The 27390-nt window shown below is 47.0% G+C and overlaps 1 protein-coding gene across 3 annotated transcripts in view; it reads right to left on the bottom strand.

Annotated features, from left to right (window-relative positions):
* Positions 1 to 27390, bottom strand: part of rtbdn (retbindin) — a 60919-nt gene that overhangs the window by 12466 nt on the left and 21063 nt on the right. For all 3 annotated transcript variants that reach the window (XM_085971731.1, XM_085971732.1, XM_085971733.1), the window contains exons 3-5: positions 12628 to 12715; positions 4917 to 5045; positions 1461 to 1572 (exon numbers count right to left, since the gene is read on the bottom strand). In XM_085971731.1, coding sequence (XP_085827857.1) covers positions 1461 to 1572; positions 4917 to 5045; positions 12628 to 12715 — 329 coding nt within the window. The remainder of the gene's footprint in view (positions 1 to 1460; positions 1573 to 4916; positions 5046 to 12627; positions 12716 to 27390) is intronic.

The following is a 27390-nucleotide window of genomic DNA, read 5'->3' on the forward strand; positions in this document are numbered from 1 at the left end:
CAGACATTTTTCTTTTAAAAACGCGTTGCATTTTCTCCCTGTTTGTTGTGTCATGCGTTTCACACGAATTAGGAGCAGGAGTCGGCCACTCGGCCCCCTCGAGCCTGCTCCGCCATTCAGTAAGATCATGGCTGATCCGATTACTCCACATTCCCGCCTACCCCCAATAACCTTTCACCCCACCTTGCTCATCAAGAATCTATCTACCTCTGCCTTAAAAAATATTCAAAGACTCTGCTTCCACCGCCCTCTGAGGAAGAGAGTTTCTCTCCCCCCACCCCCATTCTCAAGTCAAGAGCATAGTTGTTTGTGGCCCATCCAGCTCCTGAATTAACCGATAAAACCCATGTGCGCAGCTATTTGGGAGTTGAACACCTCTAATTTTGCCGGTTGCGCCTTCCTCTCTCTAAACACCCGGCGCCTCTGCTTGAACACTGCGGACCTGGCGGTGTCGGGAGTTGCGGTCACTGACTCGTGTCCTATCGCTCACCAGCTCCTCTACAGCACCAAGCTACCCCACTGGGCAAGTGATTCTCAGCTCAGAAATGCCACGAATTACTCTGGAGTGCATTTACCGTTAAGAAAACGCTGGAGAAACTCAGCAGGCCAGGGCAACATCCGTGGAGAGAGAAAGAGAGTCAACGTTTCGGGTCGAAACCCTTCGTCAGGACTGAGAGAAAAGGCAGGAAATGAAACAAAAGGCCAGTTTGGGGGCTGGGAAATGGGGGAGGGGGTGAAAGAAGAGACATTAAGAGATATTCAAGGTGAGACGAGATGGTAATAGGACAGGTAAAGAAACAGACAATGGCTCTAGATGAAGTGTGAAATGCGCTGGCAGAGTGAAAGACAGCTGCCATCTAGAGCCATTGTCTGTTTCTTTACCTGTCCTATTACCATCTCGTCTCACCTTGAATATCTCTTAATGTCTCTTCTTTCATCCCCTCCCCCATTTCCCAGCTCCCAAACTGCCTTTTGTTTCATTTCCTGCCTTTTCTCTCAGTCCTGACGAAGGGTTTCGACCTGAAACATTGACTCTGTTTCTCTCTCCACGGATGTTGCCTGGCCTGCTGAGTTTTTCCAGCGTTTTCTGTTGTTATTTCGGATTTCCAGCATCCCGCGGTATTTTGCTATTGCATTTACCGCTATGTGGGCCAATTTTGTATGCAGAAAGATCCCACAAACAGCAGCGAGATGAATGATCTGTTGCATCTGGGTTTTTCTTTGGTTGAGGGCCAGCACATCAGGTGAGCTGCCTGCACTGACAATACAGTCTTAACGTTCGACCGGCTTGCGAGATGATGCGGTGAAGTGCTGGAGTGGGGGGCTCGAACCCACAACCTTCTGATTCAGACCCACCGACTGAGCCAAGCTGACAAGAGTGGGACTCGGTATTGTATTCATTTTGATAATTATCGCAGTACTGCTCTCTGTCGCAGCTCTCGGCATCCCATCGTTCCTACCTTATTGTAAGGAATACATTCCGAGGTGCAGGCGGCCAGAGTGTGATTTGAAGTATTTAAATCCGAATTCCAGTTCCTTGTGCAGGTCCGATCATTCTCGCACGCTTTGTACCTGGTAGAGGGGGAATGAAACTGTTTCACAACAGCCATGTCATCAGGAGCACTCCTATTAAGCTGTTTTACAAATGAATGAGTTCAACAGTATCACTCGCGCCAACCATTGACATGGCTTGTGATCTAGTGAGCCTGTTTTTGCAATGACACTTTCATAGAGTCATAGAGTTATACAGCACAGAAAGAGGCCCTTCGGCCCATCGTGTCTGCGCCGGCCATCAAGCCCTGTCTATTCTAATCCCATTTTCCAGCACTTGGTCCGTAGCCTTGTATGCTATGGCGTTTCAAGTGCTCATCTAAATGCTTCTTGAATGTTGTGAGGGTTCCTGCCTCTACCACCCTTTCAGGCAGTGAGTTCCAGATTCCAACCATCCTCTGGGAGAAAAAGTTTTTCCTCAAATCCCCTCTAAACCTCCTGCCTCTTACCTTGAAACTATGCCCCCTGGTTATTGACCCCTCCACTAAGGGGAAAAGCTCCTTTCTATCTACCCTATCTATGCCCCTCATCATTTTGTACACCTCAATCAGGTCCCCCCTCAGCCTTCTCTGCTCTAAGGAAAACAACCCCAGCCTGTCCAGTCTCTCTTTATAGCTGAAGCGCTCCAGCCCAGGTAACATCCTGGTGAATCTCCTCTGCACCCTCTCCAATGTAATCTGGCCAGCAGTCACGAAGCTACTTCACTGGTGGAGGTTCTCTCCGCTCAAGAGGCCTCCTTCCCCATCTCCTCCGCAGGCACTGGTCCCTGCGGTGGTGCAGTTCCAGGTGTGCCCGGTAGCCTGCTCTACCCTTGCCCCAAATGGCCAATCATAGCAACATAGAAGATAGGAGCAGGAGTAGGCCATTCGGCCCCTCGAGCCTGCTCCACCATTCAATGCGATCATGGCTGATCATCCAAATTCAGTACCCTGTCCCTGCCTTCTCCCCATATCCCTTGATCCCTTTAGCCTTAAGAAATATATCCAACTCCTTCTTGAATATATTTAATGAATTGGCCTCAACTGCCTTCTGTGGTAGAGAATTCCACAGGTTCACCACTCTCTGGGTGAAGAAATTCCTCCTCATCTCTGTCCTAAGTGGCTTACCCCTTATCCTTAGACTGTGACCCCTGATTATGGACTCCCCCACCATCGGAAACATCCTTCCTGCATCTAGTCTGTCTAGTCCTGTTAGAATTTTATAAGTTTCAATGAGATCCCCTCTCATTCTTCTAAACTCCAGCGAGTATAAGCTCAATCGACCCAATCTCTCCTCATAAGTCATTCCTGCCATCCCAGGTATCAGTCTGGTGAATCTTCGCTGCACCCCCTCCATGGCAAGAACATCCTTCCTCATCTTTGTGTTGGATAACTATTCCACTATGGGAAGCACCACAGGCAGGATGGGCTCTATCCTCACTATTGGTGATTGGCAAAGGTAACTGGCAAAAGAACCTGAGGCGATAGGAGGGAGAAAAAAAAAATTATGCAGCAAGTTACGATGATCTGGAATGTGTTGCCTGAAAGGGCGGTGGAAGCAGATTCAAGAATAACTTTCAAAAGGGAATTGGATAAATACGCGAAAGGGGAAATTTGCAGGTTTATGGGGGAAGAGCAGGGGGCAGTGGGACTAATTGGAGAGCTCTTTGAAAGAGCCGGCACAGGCACGATGGGCCGAATGGCCTCCTTCAGTGCTGTATCATTCTAGGATTGTACGAGCGAGCGCACAAGCACATGCACACCAGCAGGTGCCGCTAGATAGCAAGCAGGAGTTAGACCCTGGCTGGATTTGTTTTCCCTTCTCCTGGCCAGATGTGCGACGGCCATTTGTAACGCCCCGCAACACCCCCTCAGCTGAAATCAGCTACCAAAGCAAACTGGGAGTCAATCTGAAAGTCTTCTGGTCAGTATGGCTCAGTTCCATATCAGTACTAACCCACCTGCAGGGCAGTAAGTGGGAGGTACAGGGGCAGCTCCCTCTGTGAACTGGCTCTCATCCGACTTCTATAGTTCCTACTTGCTGATAAAATAACACTCATCACAGGGACAAGATTTTCCGTCAGATTATTACTTTTTTGTTTCGGAAGATATTTGAGGAAACGCGAAAAATGGGTAGAACCCACCACACAAAGTTGCCTCTTGGCCTTGTTGCAAAAATGAGATCAGTGTGGCCAGTACAGATATTTAGTCCGCTGCACTACCAGAGCTAGTAGCCAGAGTCAGGAAATTCGATCTGTCTCGGCCTTCTTCTGACGACTCACCAACTTTATCCAGGGAGCCACACAGATCAAGAATATACCGAGTTTATCCCCTGGTCTGTGTGGCCTTAATTGAGCTTGGCTTAAGGATGGAAAGCTCAGAAATTCTTCCCCTTTGCGATCACGATCCAGTGGCTTTGCTGGAAGTGTGCTCACATGGATGTTGGGTCATCACAGGATCAGGGTGAACAGGAGGCTCCCACTGTAAAGCAGCCTGCTGACACTCGATGCTTGGGCTCGCTTGAACTGAGCAACGTCCTGGAGAGGAAGGGAGAATTTTCTTAAATCCGCCTGGCCAAATGATATGTGATATGGGTTGATAATTGGTTGGGGAGGTAAGGATAAAGGGTTCGTTCTCTGATGGGCGCATCCCCTACTTCCTTCGCTCCACCATTGGCAGCCGTGCCTTCAGCTGCCAACGCCCTAAGCTCTGGAATTCCCTCCCTAAACATCTCCACCTCTCTCTCCTCCTTTAAGATGCTCCTTAAAACCTACATCTTTGACCAACCGTCCTAATATCTCTTTGAGGTTCAGTGTCAAATTTTGTCTGATAACGCTCCTCTGAAGCGCCTTGAGATGTTACTACGTTAAAGGCGCTACATGACGTAATAAAACTCACTACACACTTGGTTTGAGCATAAAGCAAGGCTTTAATCAACTTGTTTCAGAACATGGAGGTCTAGTTGTACTTCACTAGTTCCTTGTCTTACAAAATGTCCCTGGGCAAGCTGGGGCCCACGCCCGAGTATTTATACTCCTTGGACGGCGCCACCAGCTGGCCGTCCAGCGTTATTTCATGAGTAGTTTCTTGATGATGATGAGATTTATAACACTACATAAGATTCAGATTCAGATTAGATTTATTTGCCATATGTAACAAGTACAATGGAATGCTTGTTCCCCGTAGGGACGCGTCAGCTATAAATGCTAGTTGTTGTTGATTCTTACAGGTGACAGAGATGAAGAGAGTTTATCCCATCAGTCTGTAGTTAATCTAAGTCCAGATACTAGAAGTGAAAGGCTCATGTTGCGATCCACTGTGCCACTTGTATACACACCCAGTATACTCACTTCTGTTCATGAGCTGCGTGCGCATCAATGTACTCACCACTGGTCACAGAAGCCCTGGCAGAGAGGTACGTTCCGAAGGTAATTGGGAAGATTCGGACTCGCCCACATTGTAGCATCTGGGGAGCAGCGATAGAAACATGATAGCTGTTTGAAGAACTGCGCGCACCTAGAGAGAAAGGAAATTTCATTAACGTACTACAGCACTGCCTTTCTTATATCAAGACGACCTTGAGTCCTATCATCCCTGTTATGTTCATTAATAACTAGTCGTTTTCATTATGAACAGCTAGCTTCTAGCTAGTCACTTTATTCATGCCATGTGGACTTGTACAGCATCCATCTTGACTACTGCCTTCTGGGTAGCCTAGTGCATCGTGGGTAGCCCACTATTATATACATACAGCTCCACCTAGTGTACCATCCTAGGATGACATGTTACTGATCATTACAATCCCCAGTCGCTTTTTTCTTTCTCCCTCTTCACTCTTTTGATCCATGGGCACCAGCAACTCTCTGGTACCCAAAAATGGCAATTTCCCCACGTGCTCCTAGACAGTCATGGAGTGCATTTACAGCAGGAGTCACTGGACAGCGATGAGCAGTGGAAATCCTGGCTGATTTCTCTTTTCCATAGCTCAAGGCACTGCGACTGTTTGCAGTGCTCCATCCACCAATTTCTGCCCTGACTAAGACTAGCTAGCTCAACACAGGCTGGGGAATCAAACCTGGGACCTTCTGGTCTGTACAGTCCAGCATTGCAGCAGACAGTGCCTCAACTCACTCTTCATTGAGGGGGGTCCCTCTCTTTCCTTGTATTAAGTGGGGAGTTACTTGCAAGGAACTGTTCTTCACCTAAATGTAATTTGAGTGATATCACAACCTCCAATCACAGAGGTCACAATCATCTCAACACTCTTGTTTTTATTGTAGAAATATAGAAAAATAGGAGCAGGAGTAGGCCATTCGGCCCTTCGAGCCTGCTCCGCCATTCAATGAGATCATGGCTGATCCTCTATCTCAATACCATATTCCCGCTCCCTCCCCATACTCCTTGATGCCTTTTGTGTCTAGAAATCTATCTATCTCCTTCTTAAATATATTCAGTGACTTGGCCTCCACAGCCTTCTGTGGTAGAGAATTCCACAGGTTCACCACCCTCTGAGTGAAGAAATTTCTCCTCATCTCAGTCCTAAATGTCCTACCCCGTATCCTGAGACTGTGACCCCTCATTCTAGACTCCCCCCCCACCAGCCAGGAGAAACATCCTCCCTGCATCCAGTCAGTCTAGCCCTGTCGGAATGTTATACGTTTCAATGAGATCCCCTCTCATTCTTCTAAATTCTAGTGAATACAGGCCTAGTTGACCCAATCTCTCCTCATACGACAGTCCTGCCATCCCAGGAATCAGTCTGGTGAACCTTCGCTGCACTCCCTCTATGGCAAGTATATCCTTTCTTAGGTAAGGAGACCAAAACTGCACACAGTACTCCAGGTGTGGTTTCACCAAAGCCCTGTATAACTGTAGTAAGACATCCTTGCTCCTGTACTCAAATCCTCTTGCAATGAAGGCCAACATACCATCTGCCTTCCTAACTGCTTGCTGCACCTGCATGTTTGCTTTCAGTGACTGGTGTACAAGGACACCCAAGTCCCTCTGTACATCAACATTTCCCAATCTTATCACCATTTAAATAATACTCTGCCTTTCTGTTTATGATTATATAATTATCATTGAGAAAGTTAAGTGAATGGTTAGGACCTGTCGTGTGGACACCGAGACAGAAAAGATCATGAGAGAAGACCCGATTAATCAAGATGTACTGGTTAAGGGCCACCAAGCTTGTAGATTGTAGGGGGAGGGAAGACTGAGAGAGGCAAGAGCTTCCACGCATTTGAAGTCTTGAGAAAGAATGAGTTAGAATAAGAAATTTGAATGCCTGAGGGGTTTGGAGAGGAATATTCCAGCATATTTCTCCTTATTTTCCCAGGGAAGTGTCTAGTCGTGATACTCCGGCCATTATGAATGTGGGACAGACTTGATGGACCAGCTGGTCTTTTCCTGCCTGTAATTATTCGTACGTTCTCAAACAGTGTGTTGATCTCAACACGGTGAGGCTTCAGGGAGGAGGGACAACAGAGGGAAGTTCAGAGGAACAATGACAATCACAAAAGGGAGAAAGACATGAAAAGGTTTACATAAGAACATAAGAAATAGGAGCAGGAGTAGGCCAATCGGCCCCTCGAGCCTGCTCCGCCATTCAATAAGATCATGGCTGATCTGATCCTAACCGCCAATCCACTATCACAGAACCATCTCCTGAATCTAACAGAATTAGACACACGAAATAGGAGCAGGATCAGGCTACACGGCGCCTGGGCCCGCTCCGCTACCCACAGGGCCATGACCGATCCGAACCTAGACTCATGTCCAAATTCCTGCCCGCTCCCCGTAACCCTTAATTCCCTTTACTTCTAGGAAACTGTCTATTTCTGTTTTAAATTTATGTAATGATGTAGCTTCTACAGCTTTTTGGGGCAGCATATTCCATGGACCTACCACCCTCTGAGTGAAGTAGTTCCTCCTCATCTCAGTTTTGAAAGAGCAGCCCCTTATTCTAAGACTATGCCCCCTAGTTCTAGTTTCACCCATCATCGGGAACATCTTCCCCGCATCCACCCAATCCAACCCCTTCACAATCTTATATGTTTCAATAAGATCGCCTCTCATTCTTCTGAACTCCAATGAGTAGAGTCCCAATCTACTCAACCTCTCCTCATATGTCCATCCCCTCATCCCCGGGATTACAATACAATACAATACAAATCGCTTTATTGGCATGATAAGGTACATCTTATGTTGCCAAAGCATCAAAATACATTTATGGTTGAACACATAAACGCGGTTCCATTCATACAGTGTATAAACAGGTATATCCCTGAGTTTATAAATATATTTTCGCCTTGTTTATATATACTCTTGTCTTAGTTTACTGGTTATCCCTCTGTTCATGGCAAGCTGTAACATAGTGTGCCGCCAGTGTTACACAGCTTCTCTCCTCCCCCAGTAGGAATGGGAGATCCTTCTTTGTACTGACTCGAGAGCAAGTATGTCCTTTCTTAAGTATGGACACCAAAACTGTACGCAGTATTCCAGGTGCGGTCTCACCAATACCTTGTACAACTGAAGCAATACCTCCCTATTTTTATATTCTATCCCCCTAGCATATGGGATGGGAGGCTGGAGACCAGAGACCTTGGGTCTAAGAATGGTGTGGGGTAGCGTACTTCATTATATTGAACTCCACTCTACCCGGTGCAGGGAAAGAAGTAACTGAGCAGGCAAGAAAGAGCTTATACAGGTAGACTATCCTTTATCCGATAACCTCGGGACCAGCCGAGTTTCGGATAAAGGAGAATTTCGGATTTCGGAAGGTGGGTCGGCGGGGGTCCGCGGGGGGGTCGGCGGGGGTCCGCGGGGGGTCGTGCGCACGACTTACGCTGACGCTCAGCGTAGGTCAGTCGGGGTCGGCGGGGGTCGGGGCCGGCGGGGTGTCGGCGGTCGTCGGGGCTGGCGGGGTCGGCGGTTGTCGGGGCCGGCGGGGGGGGTCGGCGGGGGGTCGTGCGCACGACTTACCCTTTATCCGAACTTCCGAAACCGGAACCCTCTAAAAACCGAAGGTACGCACGACTTACGCTGAACGAAAAAACCTTCGGTTTTTAGAGGGTTTCGGTTTTCGGAAGTCCGGATAAAGGGTAGTCTACCTGTATAACAACCTCAAAACATCACAAAACACTTTACAGCCAATGAAGTACTTTGGAAGTGTAGGCACTGTCGTAATGTAGGAAACGCGGCAGCCAATTTTCACACAGCAAGGTCCCACAAACAGCAATGAGGTAATTTAGGTGTTGGTTGAGGGATCAATGTTGGCCAGGACACCCCCTGCTCTTCTTTGAAATAGTGCCGTGAGATCTTTTACTTCCACCAGGAGGGCAGATAGGGCCCTCAGTTTAATGTCTCATCTGAAAGACGGCATCTCCGACAGTGCAGCACTCGCTCAGCACTGCACTGGGAGTGTCAGCCTAGATTTATGTACTCAAGTCCCTGGAGTGGGGACTTGAACCCACAACTTTTTGCCTCAGAGATGAGAGTGCTGTCCACTGAGCCACGGCTGATCCCGAAAAATATAAAATTGGTTGAATCTATGCAGATTGATATCTCTTGGAGCACTCTTCCAGTTTAATTTGCATCTCATTTATATTTCGGTGATGTAAATTGAATCCAATTTTTATAAAACCATTAAGTATATTAAAAAAATGATTAACCTCTAGCTGTTCCAATGTGATAGTGATAGGGCCTTGGAGCTCAACGCGAGACTATTTTATACCTTATTATCCGCTGTTGGAGCTAGATTACTGGCTCCTGGGCAATGACACTCGATCTGAGCATACTAATAGAGACAGTATAAAACCAAAACGTCTTGAGATGCATGATAATTTTTTTCACCCATTTGTGTGAGCTTGTTTAAAACAAAAAGTTAAAGAACCCTCTTAAATAAATCGTCACAACTTTCTCAAACTCATTAATACAAAGCGTGAAAGCTTCCCACAGGCTTGGTTGGTGAACAACAGTTTGTATTTATATAGCACCTTTAATAGAAATATAGAAACATGGAAAAATAGGAGCAGGAGTCGGCCATTCGGCCCTTCGAGCCTGCTCCGCCATTCAATATGCTCATGGCTGATCCTCTATCTCAATACCATATTTCCACTCTCTCCCCATACCCCTTGATGCTTTTTGTGTCTAGAAATCTATCTATCTCCTTCTTAAATATATTCAGTGATGTAGTAAAATATCCCAAGGCGCTTCACAGGAGTGTTTATCAAAGAAAATCTGACACACAGCCACATAAGGAGATATTAGTACGATAGCAAAATACTGCAGATGCTGGAAATCCGAAATAACAACAGAAAATGCTGGAAAAACTCAGCAGGCCAGGCAACATCCGTGGAGAGAAATTAGAATCGACGTTTCGGGTCTAACCCTTTTTCAAAACAGGTAGGTTTTAAGCAGCATCTTAAAAGGGAGGAGAGAGAGGCGGCGAGGTTTGGGGAGGGAACTCCAGAGCTTGGGGCCTAAGGCAGCTGAAGGCACGGCCATTGACGGTGGAGCGATGAAAATCGGGGATGCTCAAGAGGCCAGAGTTGGAAGGGCGCAGAGATCTCGAAGGGTTGTAGGGCTGGAGGAGGTGTGAGGCCATGGAGGGATTTGAAACAAGGATGAGTGAAAGCTCTGCCCGGTGTGGTACAGAGTCGGATAGGCCCAGGCTCAATCCCCTCTGTGCTGGATTTGCCGACTTCAGCTGGTGAGCTGCCATTGGCTGCTGTGCCGCGACACTACTCAGGATTCCGCTGTCTGATCGCTGCCGCAAAATGATCATGTGAATGTTAAGTGAAAACAGACAGACTAGCTTGGCTCTCGAGTTCCCCCTTTGCAGCTGAATCCCCTCCCAAATCTTTCTCCAGGCCGGCACGTGAAGAACATAAGAATTCGGAGCAGGAGTTGGCCACACGGCCCCTCGAGCCCGCTCCGCCATTCAATAAGATCATGACTGATCTTCGATCTCAACTCCACTTTCCCGCCCGATCCCCAGAGAATTCCAAAGATTCACAACCCTCTGAGTGAAGAAGTTCCTCCTCATCTCAGTCTGAAATGGCTGACCCCTTATCCTGAGACTATGCCCCCTAGTTCTAGATACTCCAGCCAGGGGAAACAACCTCTCAGCATCTACCCTGTCCATCCCCTTCAGAATCTTGTATGTTTCAATGAGATCACCTCTCATTCTTCTAAACTCCAGAGAGTATAGGCCCATTCTACACAATCTCTCATCATAGGACAGCCCTCTCATCCCAGGAATCAATCTAGTGAACCTTCGTTGCACCGTCTCCAAGGCAAGTATATCCTTCCTTCGATAAGGAGACCAAAACTGTGCACGGTACTCCCGGTGTGGTCTCACCAAGGCCCTGTACAATTGTAGCAAGACTTCCTTAATCTTATACTCCAACCCCCTTGCAATAAAGGCCAACATGCCATTTGCCTTCCTTATTGCTTGCTGTACCTGCATGTTAGCTTTCTGTGTTTCTTGCACGAGGACACCCAAATCTCACTGAACACCAACATTTGAAAGTTTCTCACTATTTATGACCATTTGGGTGAGGCACCAGAGGGTACAGGTGCTCGTGAACATGTACCATAACAAGAATAAGTGTTTTCAGGAGCAGAATGGTGAAAAAGAGACACTATGGCTATGAGTGAGCTACAATACTGCAAAAGTCATTCTTTCCCCCCCCGACACGAACATAGGAACAGGAGGAGGCCATTCAGCCCCTCAAGCCTATTCCGCCATTCAATTAGATCATGGCTAATCGGAGTTTAACTCCATCTCCCCGCTTTATTCCATATCCCTTGATACCCTTGCCTAATAAAAATCTATCAATCTCAGTTTTGAAATTTTCAATTGACCCCCAACAGCTTTTTTGGGGGGAGATGTTCCAGATGTCCACTCCCCTTTGTGTGAAGAAGTGCTTCCCGACATCACCCCTGAACGGCCTGGCTCTAATTTTAAGGTTACGCCCCCTTGTTCTGGACTTCCCCCCCCCACCACCAGAGGATATAGTTTCTCTCCATCTACCCGATCAAATCCTTTAATCCTCTTAAACGCCTCAATTAGATCTTCTATACTCGAGGGAATACAAGCCCAGTCTGTTTCAACCTGTCCTGATAATTTAACCCTTTTAGCCCCGGTATCGTTCTGGTGTCTCGACGTTGCATTGAACTAGAAAATCCTTGAATAACAACAGAAAACGCTGGAAAAACTCAGCAGGCCAGGCAACATCCGTGGAGAGAGAAACACAGTCAACGTTTCGGGTCGAAGACCCTTCGTCAGAACTGAGAAAAGAGCAGGAAATGAAACAGATTAAAAGGCAAGTTTGGTGGCTGGGAAATGGGGGAGGGGATGAAAGAACAAAAGGGAAGGTCTGGGAGGTGAAGAGACATTAAGAGATATTGAAGGCGAGACGAGATGGTAATAGGACAGGTAAAGAGACAAAGGATGACTCTAGATGAAGTGTGAAATGCGCTGGCAGAGTGAGAGACAGTTGCCATGTGGGAGAGAGAAAAAAGGAAAAGGCACAAACCAAAAGTGTGGATAAAAAATATATAAAAATATAATAGGGGCCGAGGTTATGATCTGAAATTGTTGAACTCGATGTTGAGTCCAGAGGGCTGTAAAGTGCCTAATCGGAAGATGAGGTGCTGTTCCTCGAGCTAGAAAATCCTTGGTTGGTGTCACTTCACCTCTGGGGCCAGGTTTCAAATCCGATTCAGGCTGATGGGACGGAAGTCATTTGTCCCTCTGGGTGTAAGGGTCCGACGTGAAAAGATTTAGGACAGTTTCAGTCCAGTTCGCGTATGCCCGCTGCGCAGAAATACGGCCCCTAATTGGCAGTCTCAAGCAGCGCGACCAGCAGTGCAATATGTAGCACTCGGTACACCGCGAGGACAGAGCAGATGGAGCTTTATTCTGCGCCTAATCATACTATACTTGAACTGAGGGCACTTGTGCCTGAAATAGAAGTTCCAGTCCCCAGTAGATCATTCCTCACTTTGATGAACACGCACTAAAGCCACCTCAGGCGATTTTACTGAAAAAATCCTTTTAAAGTGATTAAAAAAAAAATATTGTACTAACTTTGTACTTAAGAGTCCACATCGGTTCCAGGGCTCCGCCTCTGGTGAGGTATTCATCTTATCCTTTACGTCTGCTGTGCAGCAAGCATCTGCAATTCAAACAAATAGACCATGACATATCCAGGAGCTTAAAATTCACAAAGTATCAGTCAGACTAAATTAACTAAAACTACCCAGGATTGATGCATTGGTCACATTAGCAACCAGTAGTGGAGGCTCTACAATTGGTGTCGGCCCCTTCCCAGTTTAGCACATACTTGACTTTCTTTATCCTTCTATATCAAATACTTTACATCAGCATACATTGTGTCAACTTTTTCTTTTAACCGGCACCTAAATAACCGGAAATCACTGTTAACCGTCAAAATTCAGGAGTAGGTTCAGGTAAGTTTTACTTCATATTAGTGGCCGTTCCTGGATCTGTGGCCGTGTAACCGGGGTTCCTGCACATGTTGCTAAGCAACAGGGAAGCCTGGCTTTGTTGCTGTGTACGGAGCTCTCGTACCTTTTAACTATATCTCTCTGTAATCCGGACTTTTTGATAAACTGGCACCACGCCGGTCCCGTTGGTGCCGGATAATAAAGAGTTTCCGTATCAATTTATAATGGAAACCGGCAACGTAAATTTGTCATGCTGTAATAATTCTCCTGCCTGCAGGAACCTTAAACTTGGGGCACATTTAACCATTTGGGAACGCTGCTCTGAAGTAGGAACAAAGGGGCAGCACTGAAATTCGCCCACAGAATCAGGCCATCCTGATTAAACTGGGACCGTTGAGAGGTATGCCACCAGGTGGGGTGTAGGTGACATGTAAAACTTCTGCCCTGCCCAACCGAATAAGACCACACACTTTTGCACCATTTTTCCATTTTGCATCCAGCTATCATTTCTTTCTGTGTTCGACTCTCCAGTGCTGAGGGAGTGCTGCACTGTCGGAGACCTGGACGACATTCAGGCTTGGGCTGATAAAGTGGCAGGTAACATTCACGCCACAGAAGTGCCAGGCAATGGCTATCTCCAACAAGCGAGAGTCTAACCAGCTCCCCTTGACATTCAACGGCATTATCATCGCCGAATCCCCCACCATCAACATCCATGGGGTCACCATTGACTAGAAACCTGTCTAGATCAGCGACATAAATACTGTGGCAATAAAAGCAGATCAGAGGCTGGGTATTCTGCGGCGAGTGTCTCACCTCCTGACTCCCCAAAGCCTTTCCACCAACTACAAGGCACAAGTCAGGAGTGTGATGGAATACTCTCCACTTGCCTGGATGAGTGCAGCTCCAACAACACTCAAGAAGCTCAAAACCATCTAGGACAAAGCAGCCCGCTTGATTGGCACCCCATCCACCACCTTAAACATTCACTCCCTCCACCACCGGCGTACCGTGACTGCAGTGTGTACCATCTACAAGATGCACTGCAGCCACTCGCCAAGGCTTCTTCAGCAGCACCTCCCAAACCCGCGACCTCTTCCACCTAGAAGGACAAGGGCAGCAAGCACATGGGAACACCACCACCTCCAAGTTCCCCTCCAAGTCACACACCATCCTGACTTAGAAGTATATCGCCGATCCTTCATTGTCGCTGGGTCAAAATCTTGGAACTCCCTCCCTAACAGCACTGTGGGAGCACCTTCACCACACGGACTGCAGCGGTTCAAGGCGGCTCACCACCTTCTCAAGGGCAATTAGGGATAGGCAATAAATGCTGGCCTTGCCAGCGACGCCCACATCCCAGGAACGAAGAAAATAAAAAGGTTGCGTCTTTCGGACGAGACGTTAAACCGAGGCCTTCTCAGGTGGATAAAAAAGATCCTACGGCACTATTTCGAATAAGATTATTTGGTCATGATCACATTGCCGTTTGTGGGAGCTTGCTGTGCGCAAATTGGCTGCCGCGTTTCCTACATTACAACAGCAACTACACTTCAAAAAAGTACTTCATTGGTTGTAAAAGTGCTTTGACATGTCCGGTGGTCGTTAAGAGCGCTATAGAAATGAAAATCTTTTTTTTTCTTTTTCTGTGTTACTTCGCCAACAGTACAAATGAAGGGGAGGTTTTGTACTAAGGCACCCTGCCAATCAAGAGCTGGGTTGAGACTGCCCAAACATCTTGCACTTAGGAACATAGGACCCGTCCAGGCAATGGAGAGAGGAGACTTTCGTCGCACCAGCCTGGGCTGGATGATGGCTGGGTAACATCCTCATTTTCAAACACCGACTCACGTTTTTGTAACATACACACATTTATAAAGAAAGACTTGTATTTCTATAGCGCCTTTCACGACCTCAGGACACCCCCAAAGCGCTTTACAGCCAATGAAGTACTTTTTGAAGTGGAGTCGCAGTCGTAATGTGGGAAACGCGGCAGCCAATTTGCGCACAGCGAGCTCCCACAAACAGCAATGTGAGAATGACCCAGATCATCTGTTTTTAGTTGATGTTGATTAAGGGATAAATATTGGCCCCAGGACACCTGATGAAATCTAATCCGATTTGTGGTGTGGAAAAAAACAAATTAAGGTCTTGTGATTGCCCACAGGTCTTGGAAGCTGAAAACTGCCCCTTGTATCCTCAGGCAATGCTGATGAAAATTTCAAGAGAGTGAAGGCTGCCTGAGGATTTGAAATTTTCCTCGGGTTGGAAGTTCTGCATCTCATTCCCTTACATCTAAGTTTTTAGCGATTAGTATTGCGCAACTCTAGAGCGGAGGTCTGACATTTTGCTCAATACAGGTAGACTATCCCTTATCCGAAAACCTTGGGACCAGCTGTGTTTCGGATTTCGGAAATTTTCGGATTTCAGAAGATATATTTATTATGAGACTGGGAAACTCTGAACATTAAATTAATTTGGTAATTAGTACCTGTATTTAATATAAATTTTAAAAGTTCAGGCTACCTCTTGCGACTGTTCCGTGTCTCATTCCCCTTCCTGCTTCTCTGTGCTGCCGCTCCCAGTCTGTTTACAGCTCCCCCTGCTCCGTATCTGAATTCCTTGACTTAGCGGGGGTCTGGGGCTCGACTGCCGCCGCCAGTTGTGGGAAAGCCGGATATCGGCTAACTCCTACGCTAAGCTGGCCCGCAAATCAGGTCAGAAAAGCATCGGCCGCGTCGGGTCATGTTTGGCGCCACTCGGGTTATGTCGTGCGCACGACTTACGCTCCACAAAAAAACTTTCGGTTTTCAGAGGTTTTCAGAAGTGCGGATAAAGGATAGTCTACCTGTACTAGATGCCGAGAGGCTGTTTCCCCTTGCCTGGAGTGTCTAGAACTAGGGGTCATAGTCTGAGGATATGGGGTCGGCTATTTAAAGACTGAGATGAGGAGATATTTCTTCACTCAGAGGGTTGTGAATGGGCCGATACTCTCTAGAGTTTAGAAGAATGAGAGGTGATCTCATTGAAACAATCAAGATTCTGAAGGGATATAATAGCAAAACACTGCGGATGCTGGAAATCTGAAATAACAACAGAAAATGCTGGAAATACTCAGCAGGCCAGGCAGCATCCGTGGAGAGAGAAACAGAGTTAACGTTTCAGTTCTGATGAAGGGTCCCAGACCTGAAACGTTAACTCTGTTTCTCTCTCCACGGATGCTGCATGGCCTGCTGAGTGTTTCCAACATTTTCTGTTGTTATTTGAGATTCTGAGGGAGATAACAGGGTAGATGCGGAGGGGTTGTTTCCCCCTGGCTGGAGAGAGTAGAACTAGGGGGCATAGTCTCAGGATAAGGGGTTGGCCATTTAGGACTGAGATGAGGAGAAATTTCTTCACTCAAAGGATTGTGAATCTTTGGAATTCCCTCCCCCAGAGGGCTGTGGAGGCTGAGTCGTTGAGTATATTCAAGGCTGAGATCGATGGATTGTTGGATTCTAGGGGAATCAAGGGATATGGGGAGAGTGGAGTTGAGGTCGAAGATCAGCCAGGATCTTATTGAATGGCGGAGCAGGCTCGAGGGGCTGTATGGCCTACTCCTGCTCCTAATTGTTATGTTCGATCACCACAGTAGGGCTTCTCTGACATCAGTGTATGATGTCCATCACATTCCTGATGATCCCTGGCAGTTTCTTCCAGTAACAATCCACTCGGATTACATACACTGCTGTTCAAATGCACACTTAATTTGCCGTGAACTCGACTCATGTAACACTGCTCTAGCTCTCTTCCAGTTTTCAGTACAGTGTCTTGTCACTATCATTATTTTTAATTACAGTAATTCTCAGTTCCAAATAATAATATGTCAGCACCTTCCTCTTCAGATCGTTGCTGCTGCTGTCGCCCACCATATTTTCCGCTTGTAGTTGCACAATTGTGCTTTGAAAAAAAGCCCTCCTGAATGTTTGATAACTAAGCTTTGTGAATACTTTAGCAGGCTTCTTCTCCCTCCTCCACATTTGCTTTAAGTTTTAATCGAGGGTTCAGAGCCAACATTATCCTTATTAAAGTGACAGAGCGGAGAGAACATTTAGCATTGAAATGAGGAGAGATTTCTTCACTCAGAGGGTGGTGGATGTTCCGTCGTTGCGTATATTCAAGGCTGAGATCGATAGATTTTTGGACTCTAGGGGAATCAAGGGATATGGGGATCGGGCGGGAATGTGGAGTTGAGGTCAAAGATCAGCCATGAGTTTATCGAATGGCAGAGAAAGACTTGCATTTCTATAGCGCCTTTTACGACCACAGGACGTCTCAAAGTGCTTTACAGCCAATGAAGTACTTTTGAAGTGGAGTCACTGTTGTAATGTGGGAAACGCAGCAGCCAATTTGCACACAGCAAGCTCCCACAAACAGCAATGTGATGATGACCAGATAATTTGTTTTTGTTATGTTGGTTGAGGGATAAATATTGGCCCCAGGACACCAGGGGAGAACTCCCCCTGCTCTTCTTCCAAATAGTGGCCATGGGATCTTTTACATCCACCTGAGAGAGCAGACGGGGGGCCTCGGTTTAACGTCTCATCCGAAAGACGGCACCTCTGACAGTGCAGCGCTCCCTCAGCACTACACTGGGAGTGTCAGCCTAGATTTATGTGCTCCAGTCCCTGGAGTGGGACTATGAACCCACGACCGGTTCTGACTCAGAGCGCGAGTGCGCTACCCACTGAGCCACGGCTGACAGAGCAGGCTCGAAGGTCCGAATGACCTACTCCTATTTCTTATGTTCTTATTAACAGAACACTCTTCTTCCCCTTTTTGCACCCAGTGTTCGCATGAAGCACTCCCAATTGAAGATCAGCATGGTTAGATTCCGAGTCGGGCTCGGTGTCCTCTGCCATAACAGAGTACATCACCCTAGTATCAGAGTGACCCTAGTGTGCACCAGTGTGACATTCATGCTCTTTAAGGGAACTTGGCATCAAGACCCGTTCTAAGCATTCAGTTGCAAAGAATGCTGATGGATTTTAATATTATTTTGTCTACGTGTTAATAGCTTTTCCTCACACAGAGTTGAGTCCCTGATCTGGACTGAGGTAGCTGTTTTTTAGCTGGGCACTGAATGCCCTTGGGTTGGGCGATGGTGGTGGTGGGGGGCGGGGTAGTGGAAATCAGCCACTATTGTCCCTTTTAACTTGCCTGGTAAAACACTCGTTGGGTAAGGAGAGGGGCGAGTTTGAATGCGACGCCCCTTATAGTTGAATGGCTTGCTGATGCTCTTTAGCGACACGTGATTAAAAATGGCCACTTGGACAGGGTGTTGGGGATTGTCACCATTTGAAGAAACATACCCCAGGCGAGGAGGGGAGAAAATCCAGGGGGCGGGCGTGGGACAAAATAAAAAGGCGCGAGGCACCCCGGAGGCAGGACAGCTAAACAAGTGATTAATAAAGTGACTGAATCAGTGAACCATTTGAAGATTGTGTCACATGGAACCTTTGCTAACGGAAGATGGTTGGCATGTCATCTACTGTTTTATGGAAGTGCTCCATCTATGACCTTTTCAAAGACCTAATATGTTCACGTTTTGATTTTACCAATCCTCTTGTACAAATGCATGTGTAAATTCATTCGCTCTCCTTTAGCCTTGCTTATAGTAACTCAGTGTCCACAGCAAGGGTGCATTTGGTTATGTCCATGGGAGCTGGATGAATGAACCAAAATTAGCTCCACCCCCTTTGGCCACAAGGAGACCTTCATCATTGAGTACAGGCCACACACAAGCCCAGGTCCCAGAGGTGCAACAACACCAATTGGCCCCGATTTTTTAAACTCCACGTGGATTCCCCGCTCAGGCCCGAGTTAAAATTACAGTCGGGTCTCAACGATGTCAATGGGCCGCAACATGCATACGTAAAGGAGGACCCCGTTGGCTCCGGGCGCTTGTCCTTGCTGCCTGGCTCAAGAGAGCAGGTTCAAACTGCAGATGTTGCGATCATGGCGGCTTTCGGACAGGTAAGAGCCAGGGGCGATTTTAACTGCCCGCCCGCCAGGTTTCTGCTGAATGAGTTGTGTTAAAATCATCCCCCATTCTGCTTGTCCTATTATCGTATTTTCTTTCCTTTTACTTTCAAATGCTCCTTTGCCTTTCCTGTTGCTGCGTGTAGGAGGAGGGTGGCGATCAGCCAGTCAGGGATGTGACAGGTCAGGTTATTTTTGCAGAGGCTCAGAAAAAAATAGCTGAGCGACCTACATAGAGAGCCTGTCGCACGCACTGTCTTAGTTAAACCAGAGGGGGCCTTCACTGGGCTTTAGCGACATTGTAAAGCAAATCTGCTGTGACAGGCAGTGCTGGGCCGAGAGGTGCCCCGGGAGGGGGAACACGCAGCTCAGTTGTTCTGCTCAGCGACAGCACCAGTCGCTCAGTCCTCGGAATATTTCTTCATCATCTGATCCGCGTGATGAAGCTTCTCGTCCTGCACTGTTGGGGATCTGATCAACTCCTTGAAGCTTTCTAGACCTCCACAGTTGCTGCATTCATGAGAAACTGAAGTAAGACTTCCTAAACGCAATGTAGGGGTACGGTAGCAGAGTGGGTTATGTTACTGGACGAGTAATCCAGAGGCCTGGACTAATGATCGAGGTAGACATGAGTTCAAAACTGACCACAGCAGCTGGGGAATTTTAATTCAGTTAATTAAATAAATCTGGAATAAAAAGCTAGTATCAGTAATGGTGACCATGAAACTACTGTAAAAATCCAACTGGTTCACTAATGTCCTTTAGGGAAGGAAATCTGCCACCCTTACCCGGTCTGGCCGGTATGTGACTCCAGACCCACAGCAATGTGGTTGACTCTTAACTGCCCTCTGAAATGGCCGAGCGAGACACTCAGTTGTACCAAACCGCTACAAAGAAGTAGAACAACACTGTGGGAGTACCTTCACCAACCCCTTCTCAAGGCCAGTTAGGGATGGGCAATAAATGCTGGCCTTATCAGCGACGGCCACATCCCAGGAACGAATGTAGACACAAAATAGTTTCGAAACGAAATGCTGCCAAGGACGATCCCAACACTTCTCTCGGGATAGTGAGGCTGATCAAGTCCCCATGTGTAACCAATATGATTTTTCAAGAATGTTTTATCTTGTGAGGATTTGCTAGATAATTAAATGCATAGGCTGAGGTTTGCCTCCTGCATTACCCAGCTGCTTTCCGTTCATTGTAATGGGCAGAAACTTATTTGAGGTGTTCAGGATGCTGAAAAAAGGAGTTGACAGAATAGACAGAGAGAAACTATTTCCTTTGGTTTGGGAGTCCAGAACAAGGTGGCGTAACCTTAAAGTTAGAACTAGGCCATTCAGGGGTGATGTCACAAAGAATTGTTGGGAATAATAAGAACATAAGAAATAGAAGCAGGAGTCGGCCATTCGGCCCCTCGAGCCTGCTCGCCATTCAACGAGATCATGGCTGATCTTCTGTCTCAACTCCATTCACCGGCCCTATCGCCATATCCCTTGATGCCCTCACTAGTCAGAAATCTATCGACTTCTGTTTTGAATATACCCAATGACTGATCCTCCACAGCCCTCTGGGGTAGAGAATTCCAAAGATTCACCACCCTCTGTGTGAAGAAATTTCTTCTCATCTCAGTCCTGAATGGCCTATCCTTTATCCTGAGGCTGTGGCCCCTGGTTCTAGGCTCCCCAGACAAGGGAAACATTCTCCCAGCATCCACCCTATCAAGCCCTGTAATAATTTTGTATGCTTCAATGAAATCCCCTCTCATTCTTCTGAATTCAAGAGAATACAGGCCTAATTCACTCAATCTCTTCTCATACAACAGTCCCGCCATCCCAGGAATCAGTCTGGTGAATCTTCATTGCACTCCCTCTATGGCAAGTATATCCTTCCTTAGGTAAGGAGACCAAAATTGTGTTGGGGTATTAGTCCACTGACACTGGAAATCCTCAGCTACTGTACGCCAGTGGCCACTTCACATGCGAGTGTAGACTGATTATTGCAGGCTATTCAAGCTTGGAGGGCATCATGACCGAACCCGATTCAGTCACACGCTCACATATGCAACTGAAGGGGAGGAGTGCAATCACCAGACAACGATCAGGTCCAGGAACCCTGGCCGATATTTCCCCCCCCCCCCCCCACCCTCGGCCCAGACCAACGGTATCACATCTACAATCACTCAGCGGAGATCAGCGAGCTCAAGTAGAGTAGGATAGCAAAATACTGCAGATGCTGGAAATCCAAAATAACAACAGAGAATGCTGGAAAAACTCAGCAGGTCAGGCAACATCCGTGGAGAGAAATTTGAGTTGATGTTTCGGGTTGAAACCCTTCTTCAAGCTCCCACAAACAGCAATGAAATGAATGACAAGATCATTTTTTTTGGGGTGTTGGTTGAGGAATAAATATTGGCCCCAGGACAACGGGGAGAACTCCCCCTGCTCTTCTTCGAATGGTACCACTGGATCTTTTACGACTGCTTGAGAGGGCGGACGAGGCCTCAGACAGTGCAGCACTCCCTCAGCACCGCACTGGCAGCGTCAGCCTAGATTACGTGCTCAGGTTTCTCGAGAGGGACTGAACCCACGACCTTACAACACAAGAGGAGAGAGTGGGTCAGGGAGTGTATTAATCGTGAAGCACAAGGCGTCACGATTATGGGACAGGGTAGGTGCACCAGCCGGACGTTTCCTCTCTGGCATTTTCGTATGACCCCATTCATTCACCTGTTGGACCTGGTGATCAGCAATGACTTCTATTACAATCACAGACCCGGGAAGATGGAATAACTTCGCAAAATATTTCGATGAAATTTTACCAGTGGCTTCAACATTTGACTCCAAAAAACGTTTAACCTTGCAAGCGGCAGGTCGAGATTTCCTTTGCTGTGTTTGTTTCTCAGTCCGTCCCCTGAATCTCCACATCACTACTAGCACTAATCGCTAGGCTTAAACCTTTCGCCTGCTAATCCCCGTTTAAAGGGATTTGAGCACCAACCCTCAGAACAGCAAATCTTTGTTCACTTGAATTTCATGGCAGTAAATCCCATTCTCCAGGGACTGGGGGATTTAATATCTGCTGCTAGTCTGCATTGTTCCTGGTTTTTCAAATTTCTCTCCTTTAGAATGATACAGCACAGAAGGAGGCCATTTGGCCCATCGTGCCTGTGCCGGCTCTTTGAACAAGCTCTCCAATTAATCCCACTCCCCCTGCTCTTCCCCCATAGCCCTGCAAATTTTTCCCTTTTCAAGGACAGATCCAATTCCCTTTGTGAAAATTTATATTGACTCTGCATCCATCACCCTTTCAGGCAACGCGTTCCTTGCCTAGTCCAGATTGATTGTTGGCAGACTATCTGACCAAGGAAGCGTTAACCTTGCCCTCGCCCGGTATCGACACACTCTCACTCTCCAGTGGCGATCAATAAGTAACGATCGGAAGCAGGAAGCCTGACTGATTACCCCATTTTAAGAAATTCATTCATGGGATGTGGGCATTGCTGACAAGTTCGGCATTCGTACCCCATCTCTAGTGGTAACCGAGGGTCTGGCTAGGCCAGTTTAGAGGGCAAGACAAGCACATTGGTATGGCGCATACAGTTCTGGTCACCACATTACAGGAAGGATGTGATTACACTAGAGAGGGTACAGAGGAGATTTACGAGGATGCTGCCAGGACTGGGGAATTTTAGCTATGAGGAAAGATTGGAGAGGCTGGGGTTGTTTTCTTTGGAACACAGGAGGTTGAGGGGAGACCTAATTGAGCTGTATAAAATTATGAGGGGCGTGGATAGGAAGGACCTATTTCCCTTAGCAGAGAGGTCAATAACCAGGGGGCTTAGATTTAAAGTAACTGTTAGAAGGATTAGAGGGGAGTTGAGGAGAACTTTTTTCACCCAGAGGGTGGTGGGGATCTGGAACTCACTGCCTGAAAGGGTGGTAGAGGCAGAAACCCTCATCACATTTAAAAAGTACTTGGATATGCACTTGATGTGCCGTAACCTGCAGGGCTACGGACCAAGAGCTGGAAAGTGGGATTAGGCTGGAGAGCTCTTTTTCGGCCAGCACAGACATGATGGGCCGAATGGCCTCCTGTGCCGTAAATTTCTATGATTCTATGGTGTGGGACTGGAGTCACATATAGGCCAAACCAGGTAAGGATCTGAACAAGTTTCCTTCCCTGAAGGATATTAGTGAACAAGCTGGGTTTTTAACAACAATCCAACAGCTATCATGGTCACTTTTCTCTGGTGCCAGCTTTTTATTTCTAGATTTGATTTTAACCAAATCCAAATTCTCAAACAGTCGTGGTGGGATTTGAACTCCTGCCTCGGGGTAGTTGGTCCAGGCCTCTGAATTACTAATCACTACGTTACCGTACGCACAACATACAGACCAGGAAGGTCTCGGGGTCGGAAGCTGGTCTGGAGTGAGTTAGCTGATCCCAGATAAGGTGATCAGGCCGCAAGGTGTTACAATTGGTCTCAACACCTCTGGGATGGGAAATCGGCCAAGTTTCCTCCTCCTGAACACTACCCATTGACTCCTGCTGAAAATAGCTATTGGGTGAGGAGAAGATTGGGTGTTACTGAGATAACTTTCATGGTCCAATATCTTTACTTGTCCCGTTACCATCTCCTTTCGCCTCGCACCATCATCCCTTTTGTCATTTAATCTCTCCTGCCTTCCACCCCATCACAGACCTTCCTTTTTGTTCTTTCCTCTCCCTGCCCCCCCCGACTTTCCCTGCCCCACACTTGCTTAAAGCTCGTTACATCTCTAACCTTTTCCAGTTCTGACGAAGGGTCATCGACCGGAAACGTTAACTCTGTTTCTCTCTCCACAGAGGGTGCCCGACCTGCTGAGTATCTCCACCATTTTCTGTTTTTATTTCAGATTTCCAGCATCTGCAGTATTTTGCTTTTGGTCTAATATCTGGTCAGGAGTCACAACTGTTCATCTTATCTCAAGGTGTTCTGTTTCTTTCTTTCTGAGCTAGGCGTCAGCCGTGGCTCAGTGGGTAGCTCTTGCGCCTCTGACGTCAGAAGGTTGTGGGTTCATAATCCCATTCCAGAGACTTAAGCACACAAATCTAGGCTGATTGCTCCCAGTGCAGTGCTGAAGAAGTACAGCACTGTCGGAGGTGCTGTCTTTCAGATGAGACATTGGGGCAGAAATTCCTCCCCAAATGCGTGAGTACGGAAGGGGTACTCACGCATCTGGCTGGAGGAAATGCCGGTTTTCAGCATGCACAGCGCATGCGCTGAAAACCGGCATTTCCTCTCCTCTAACCCAAGAGGTGAAGAGGCTAGCGCGTGCGCTGTAGGGGGCAGCGCGTGCGTCTTGGATTTCCTCTGTTTTGGGGGATTTGCGCATGTGTAAAGGCCTCCGGTCTTTACGCTTGTAAAAAGCGCACGTAAGTATTTATTTTTACAGGTAATTGGTGTTTTAGTGCAATTTAGAATTTTTTTTCCACAGGTTTATTATTTTAAAGAATCTACAATAAGGTAAGTTTAATTTTAGACCCTTTTTATTAAAAATTTATTTTTTTCAAAAAAAAAAATTATTGGTTAAATTATTTTTTTAAACTTATTTATACTTAATTTAATGATTGGGATTTTTTTTAAATTTTATTTAAAGTTTAAGTAGTGTTTTGGGGTGCAGTACTTCATGAGTTTGACAGTTCTTACTCTCAAACTTATGAATGAAGTTTCCCCTCCCCTGATTGGCTGAACAGTGCTCACCTGATCCCAGCCGGCACATCGCACTAACTACGCCGCTGGGTCAGGTTAGCACATCGCGCCGACATCAGAACCGGGCCAGTGACAGGAAATCCACTGCGGGCCAGGTTTCAGATGTCGGCGCGCCGGGTAAGTGCACATCGGGGGCTTGCACGCGCGGCAAGCCCCCGACACCAAGTTCTGGGCCATTAAACCGAGGCCCCATTTGCTCCCTCAAGCGAACTTGAATGATCCCATGACAATATTTGGATGAAGAGCAGGGGAGTTCTCCCCAGGGCCAACAACATCACTAAAACAGATTATCTGGTCATTACCCCATTGCTGTTTGTGGGAGTTTGCTGTGCACAAATTGGCTGCGCATGTCTCACATTACAACAGTGACTAGATTTCAAAAAGTATTTCATTGGCTGTAACGCGCTTTGGGACATCCTGAGGTTGTGGAAGATGTGATTTAAATGCAAGTCTTGATCTCTAAAAGCAGGAAGAGGACTATTCAGAGTGGAACAGAAATAAATTAGCCCTACAGGTCTGATAACCTGTAGTCCGCTGGAAACATTAAGCGGACTTTTCTCTCGAGACTCAGACAGGCTCGCTGAGTATTTCCAGCAGGCTCAGCTTTTATTTTATCCATTAGGCATTATCACAACTCAAACCCTCGACTACCCCCCCGCCAAGCTCTAAAGGAGAGTTCCCTGTCTGGCAATTGAGCTAAGTACATGAAAAGGACAAAAGCAACAAAATATCCTTAAACACAGGTCGACTGTAAATAATCCATATCTAGCAATGAGTTACAAGACTGAAATTCAATCAAACTGTTCTGATGAGGTTATAAACTAAAGGGATTTAAGCTTGAACGGTTCCTGTACATCAGCAGGATGTGGACATTGATTTTGCCGATTTAAATGCACTGCCAGCAGTTTGTTATTCTCTATATTGTCACAACAAAATAAGATTTTTTTTTTTTTAACACCATTATGTAATCAGCGCATGAAATAGGGCAGAGCGTAGGTGAGAGTGCAAAGGCGAGAGGCGCCATCTGGAGATGCGCTAAAAGGCGAGGAGAGGGCCCAGTTGGCAGGTGTAAAACTGGCGGGTTTTACGGGGTAGCCGAGAGGATGAAGGGGAGCGGAGCAAGGCTTGGCGAGGCAGTAACGGGAGGCCGTCGTTCTAATCGAGGTGCTCAAACTTACGAGGAGTAGACAGGGAGAAACTGTTTCCACTGGCAGGAGGGTCGGTGACTACACTTCCAAAAGAGTAGGCTGCCAAGCGCTTGAAAGGCGCTATATAAATGCAGGTTCTTTCTTTCTAACGGTGTATTCATCGGGTGGCTCCAGAGCACGAGAGAAAGCAGCTTACACAAGTTAATGGGCTCAGCCCGTTCAGTGAGTGGCCTCGCTCCCCCCAACATTCAATTCTTCCAGGAGAAGGCAAGGTCATCAGGAAGCAAAAGATTTAAATAAAAATAGACCCTTAATTCCAGTTATTTAACACCATGTCTGCCAGGTAATTCTCTGCAATTCAGGAGATGTGATCATTATGTGATTATAATGACGTCAACATAGCTTCCTAAAATATCAAACTTGCACACTGCAGCCCCTGCACCCCAATATAGATTTCCTTTCTAATTAAGAGCGTGAGTGCACATCTCCAGACTTGCTCTCTCTCAATAATCCTCTCCCTATTTCCTTTGCAGGTGTTTGCCATCCAAGTTTTTCTCTCATCCCCACTGCCTCTGCGACAGATAGTGTGGGCGGGATTGGGATTCACAGGCACAACACTTGAGCACATAATCTACTCCAGTGCAGGAGCGAGGGAGCGCTGCACTGTCGGAGGTGCCGTCTTTCGGATGAGACGTTAAACCGAGGCCCCCCGTCTGCTCTCTCAGGTGGACATAAAAGATCCCGCGGCACTATTCGAAGAAGAGCAGTGGAGTTCTCCCCGGTTATCCTGGCCAATGTTTATCCCTCAACCAACACCTAAAATCCCCCACATTATCCGGTCATTATCACATTGCTGTGTGACATAAAACTACTAGGCACTTGGTCTAAGCGTTAAACAAAGCTTTAATCAACTGTTTTACAACATGGAGGTCTAGTTGTGTCCTTCACTAGTTCCTGTTAAGAATGTCCTGCGCAAGCTGGGCCCGTGCCCGAGTATTTATACTCTCCCTGGACAGCGCCACCTGCAGGCCTCTCAGTTGATTCATGTCACTGTGTGGGAGCTTGCTGTGTGCAAATTGGCTGTCGTGTTTCCTACATTACAACAGTGACTCCACTTCAAAAAGTACTTCATTGGCTGTAAAGCGCTTTGGGACGTCCTGAGGTTGTGAAAGGTGCTATATAAATGCAGGTCTCTCTTTCTTTTAACACATATCTCCCACTAGATGAATGCATCTGTGGAAATTCTGCTGGTGGTGTGGTGTGACATTAAGCCCTACCGATAGACTCGATCCCTTATCTACGCAGAGTGAGCGGATCTCGACTTGGGGGTGGGGGGGGGGGTGCAGAGCAATACAATTTGCCTCAGGTGTTCCCTAGTATACGAGAGTAAAATAAAACCAACCAGACTTTCCACTCTTGACCATTATCCAGTGATTGTTGCTGGAAGATGTGTGTGGGG

The sequence above is a fragment of the Somniosus microcephalus genome, chromosome 31 (assembly GCF_052327205.1).
Source record: "Somniosus microcephalus isolate GS21.2 chromosome 31, FLI_Smic_1.0, whole genome shotgun sequence".
Classification (NCBI taxonomy): domain Eukaryota; kingdom Metazoa; phylum Chordata; class Chondrichthyes; order Squaliformes; family Somniosidae; genus Somniosus; species Somniosus microcephalus.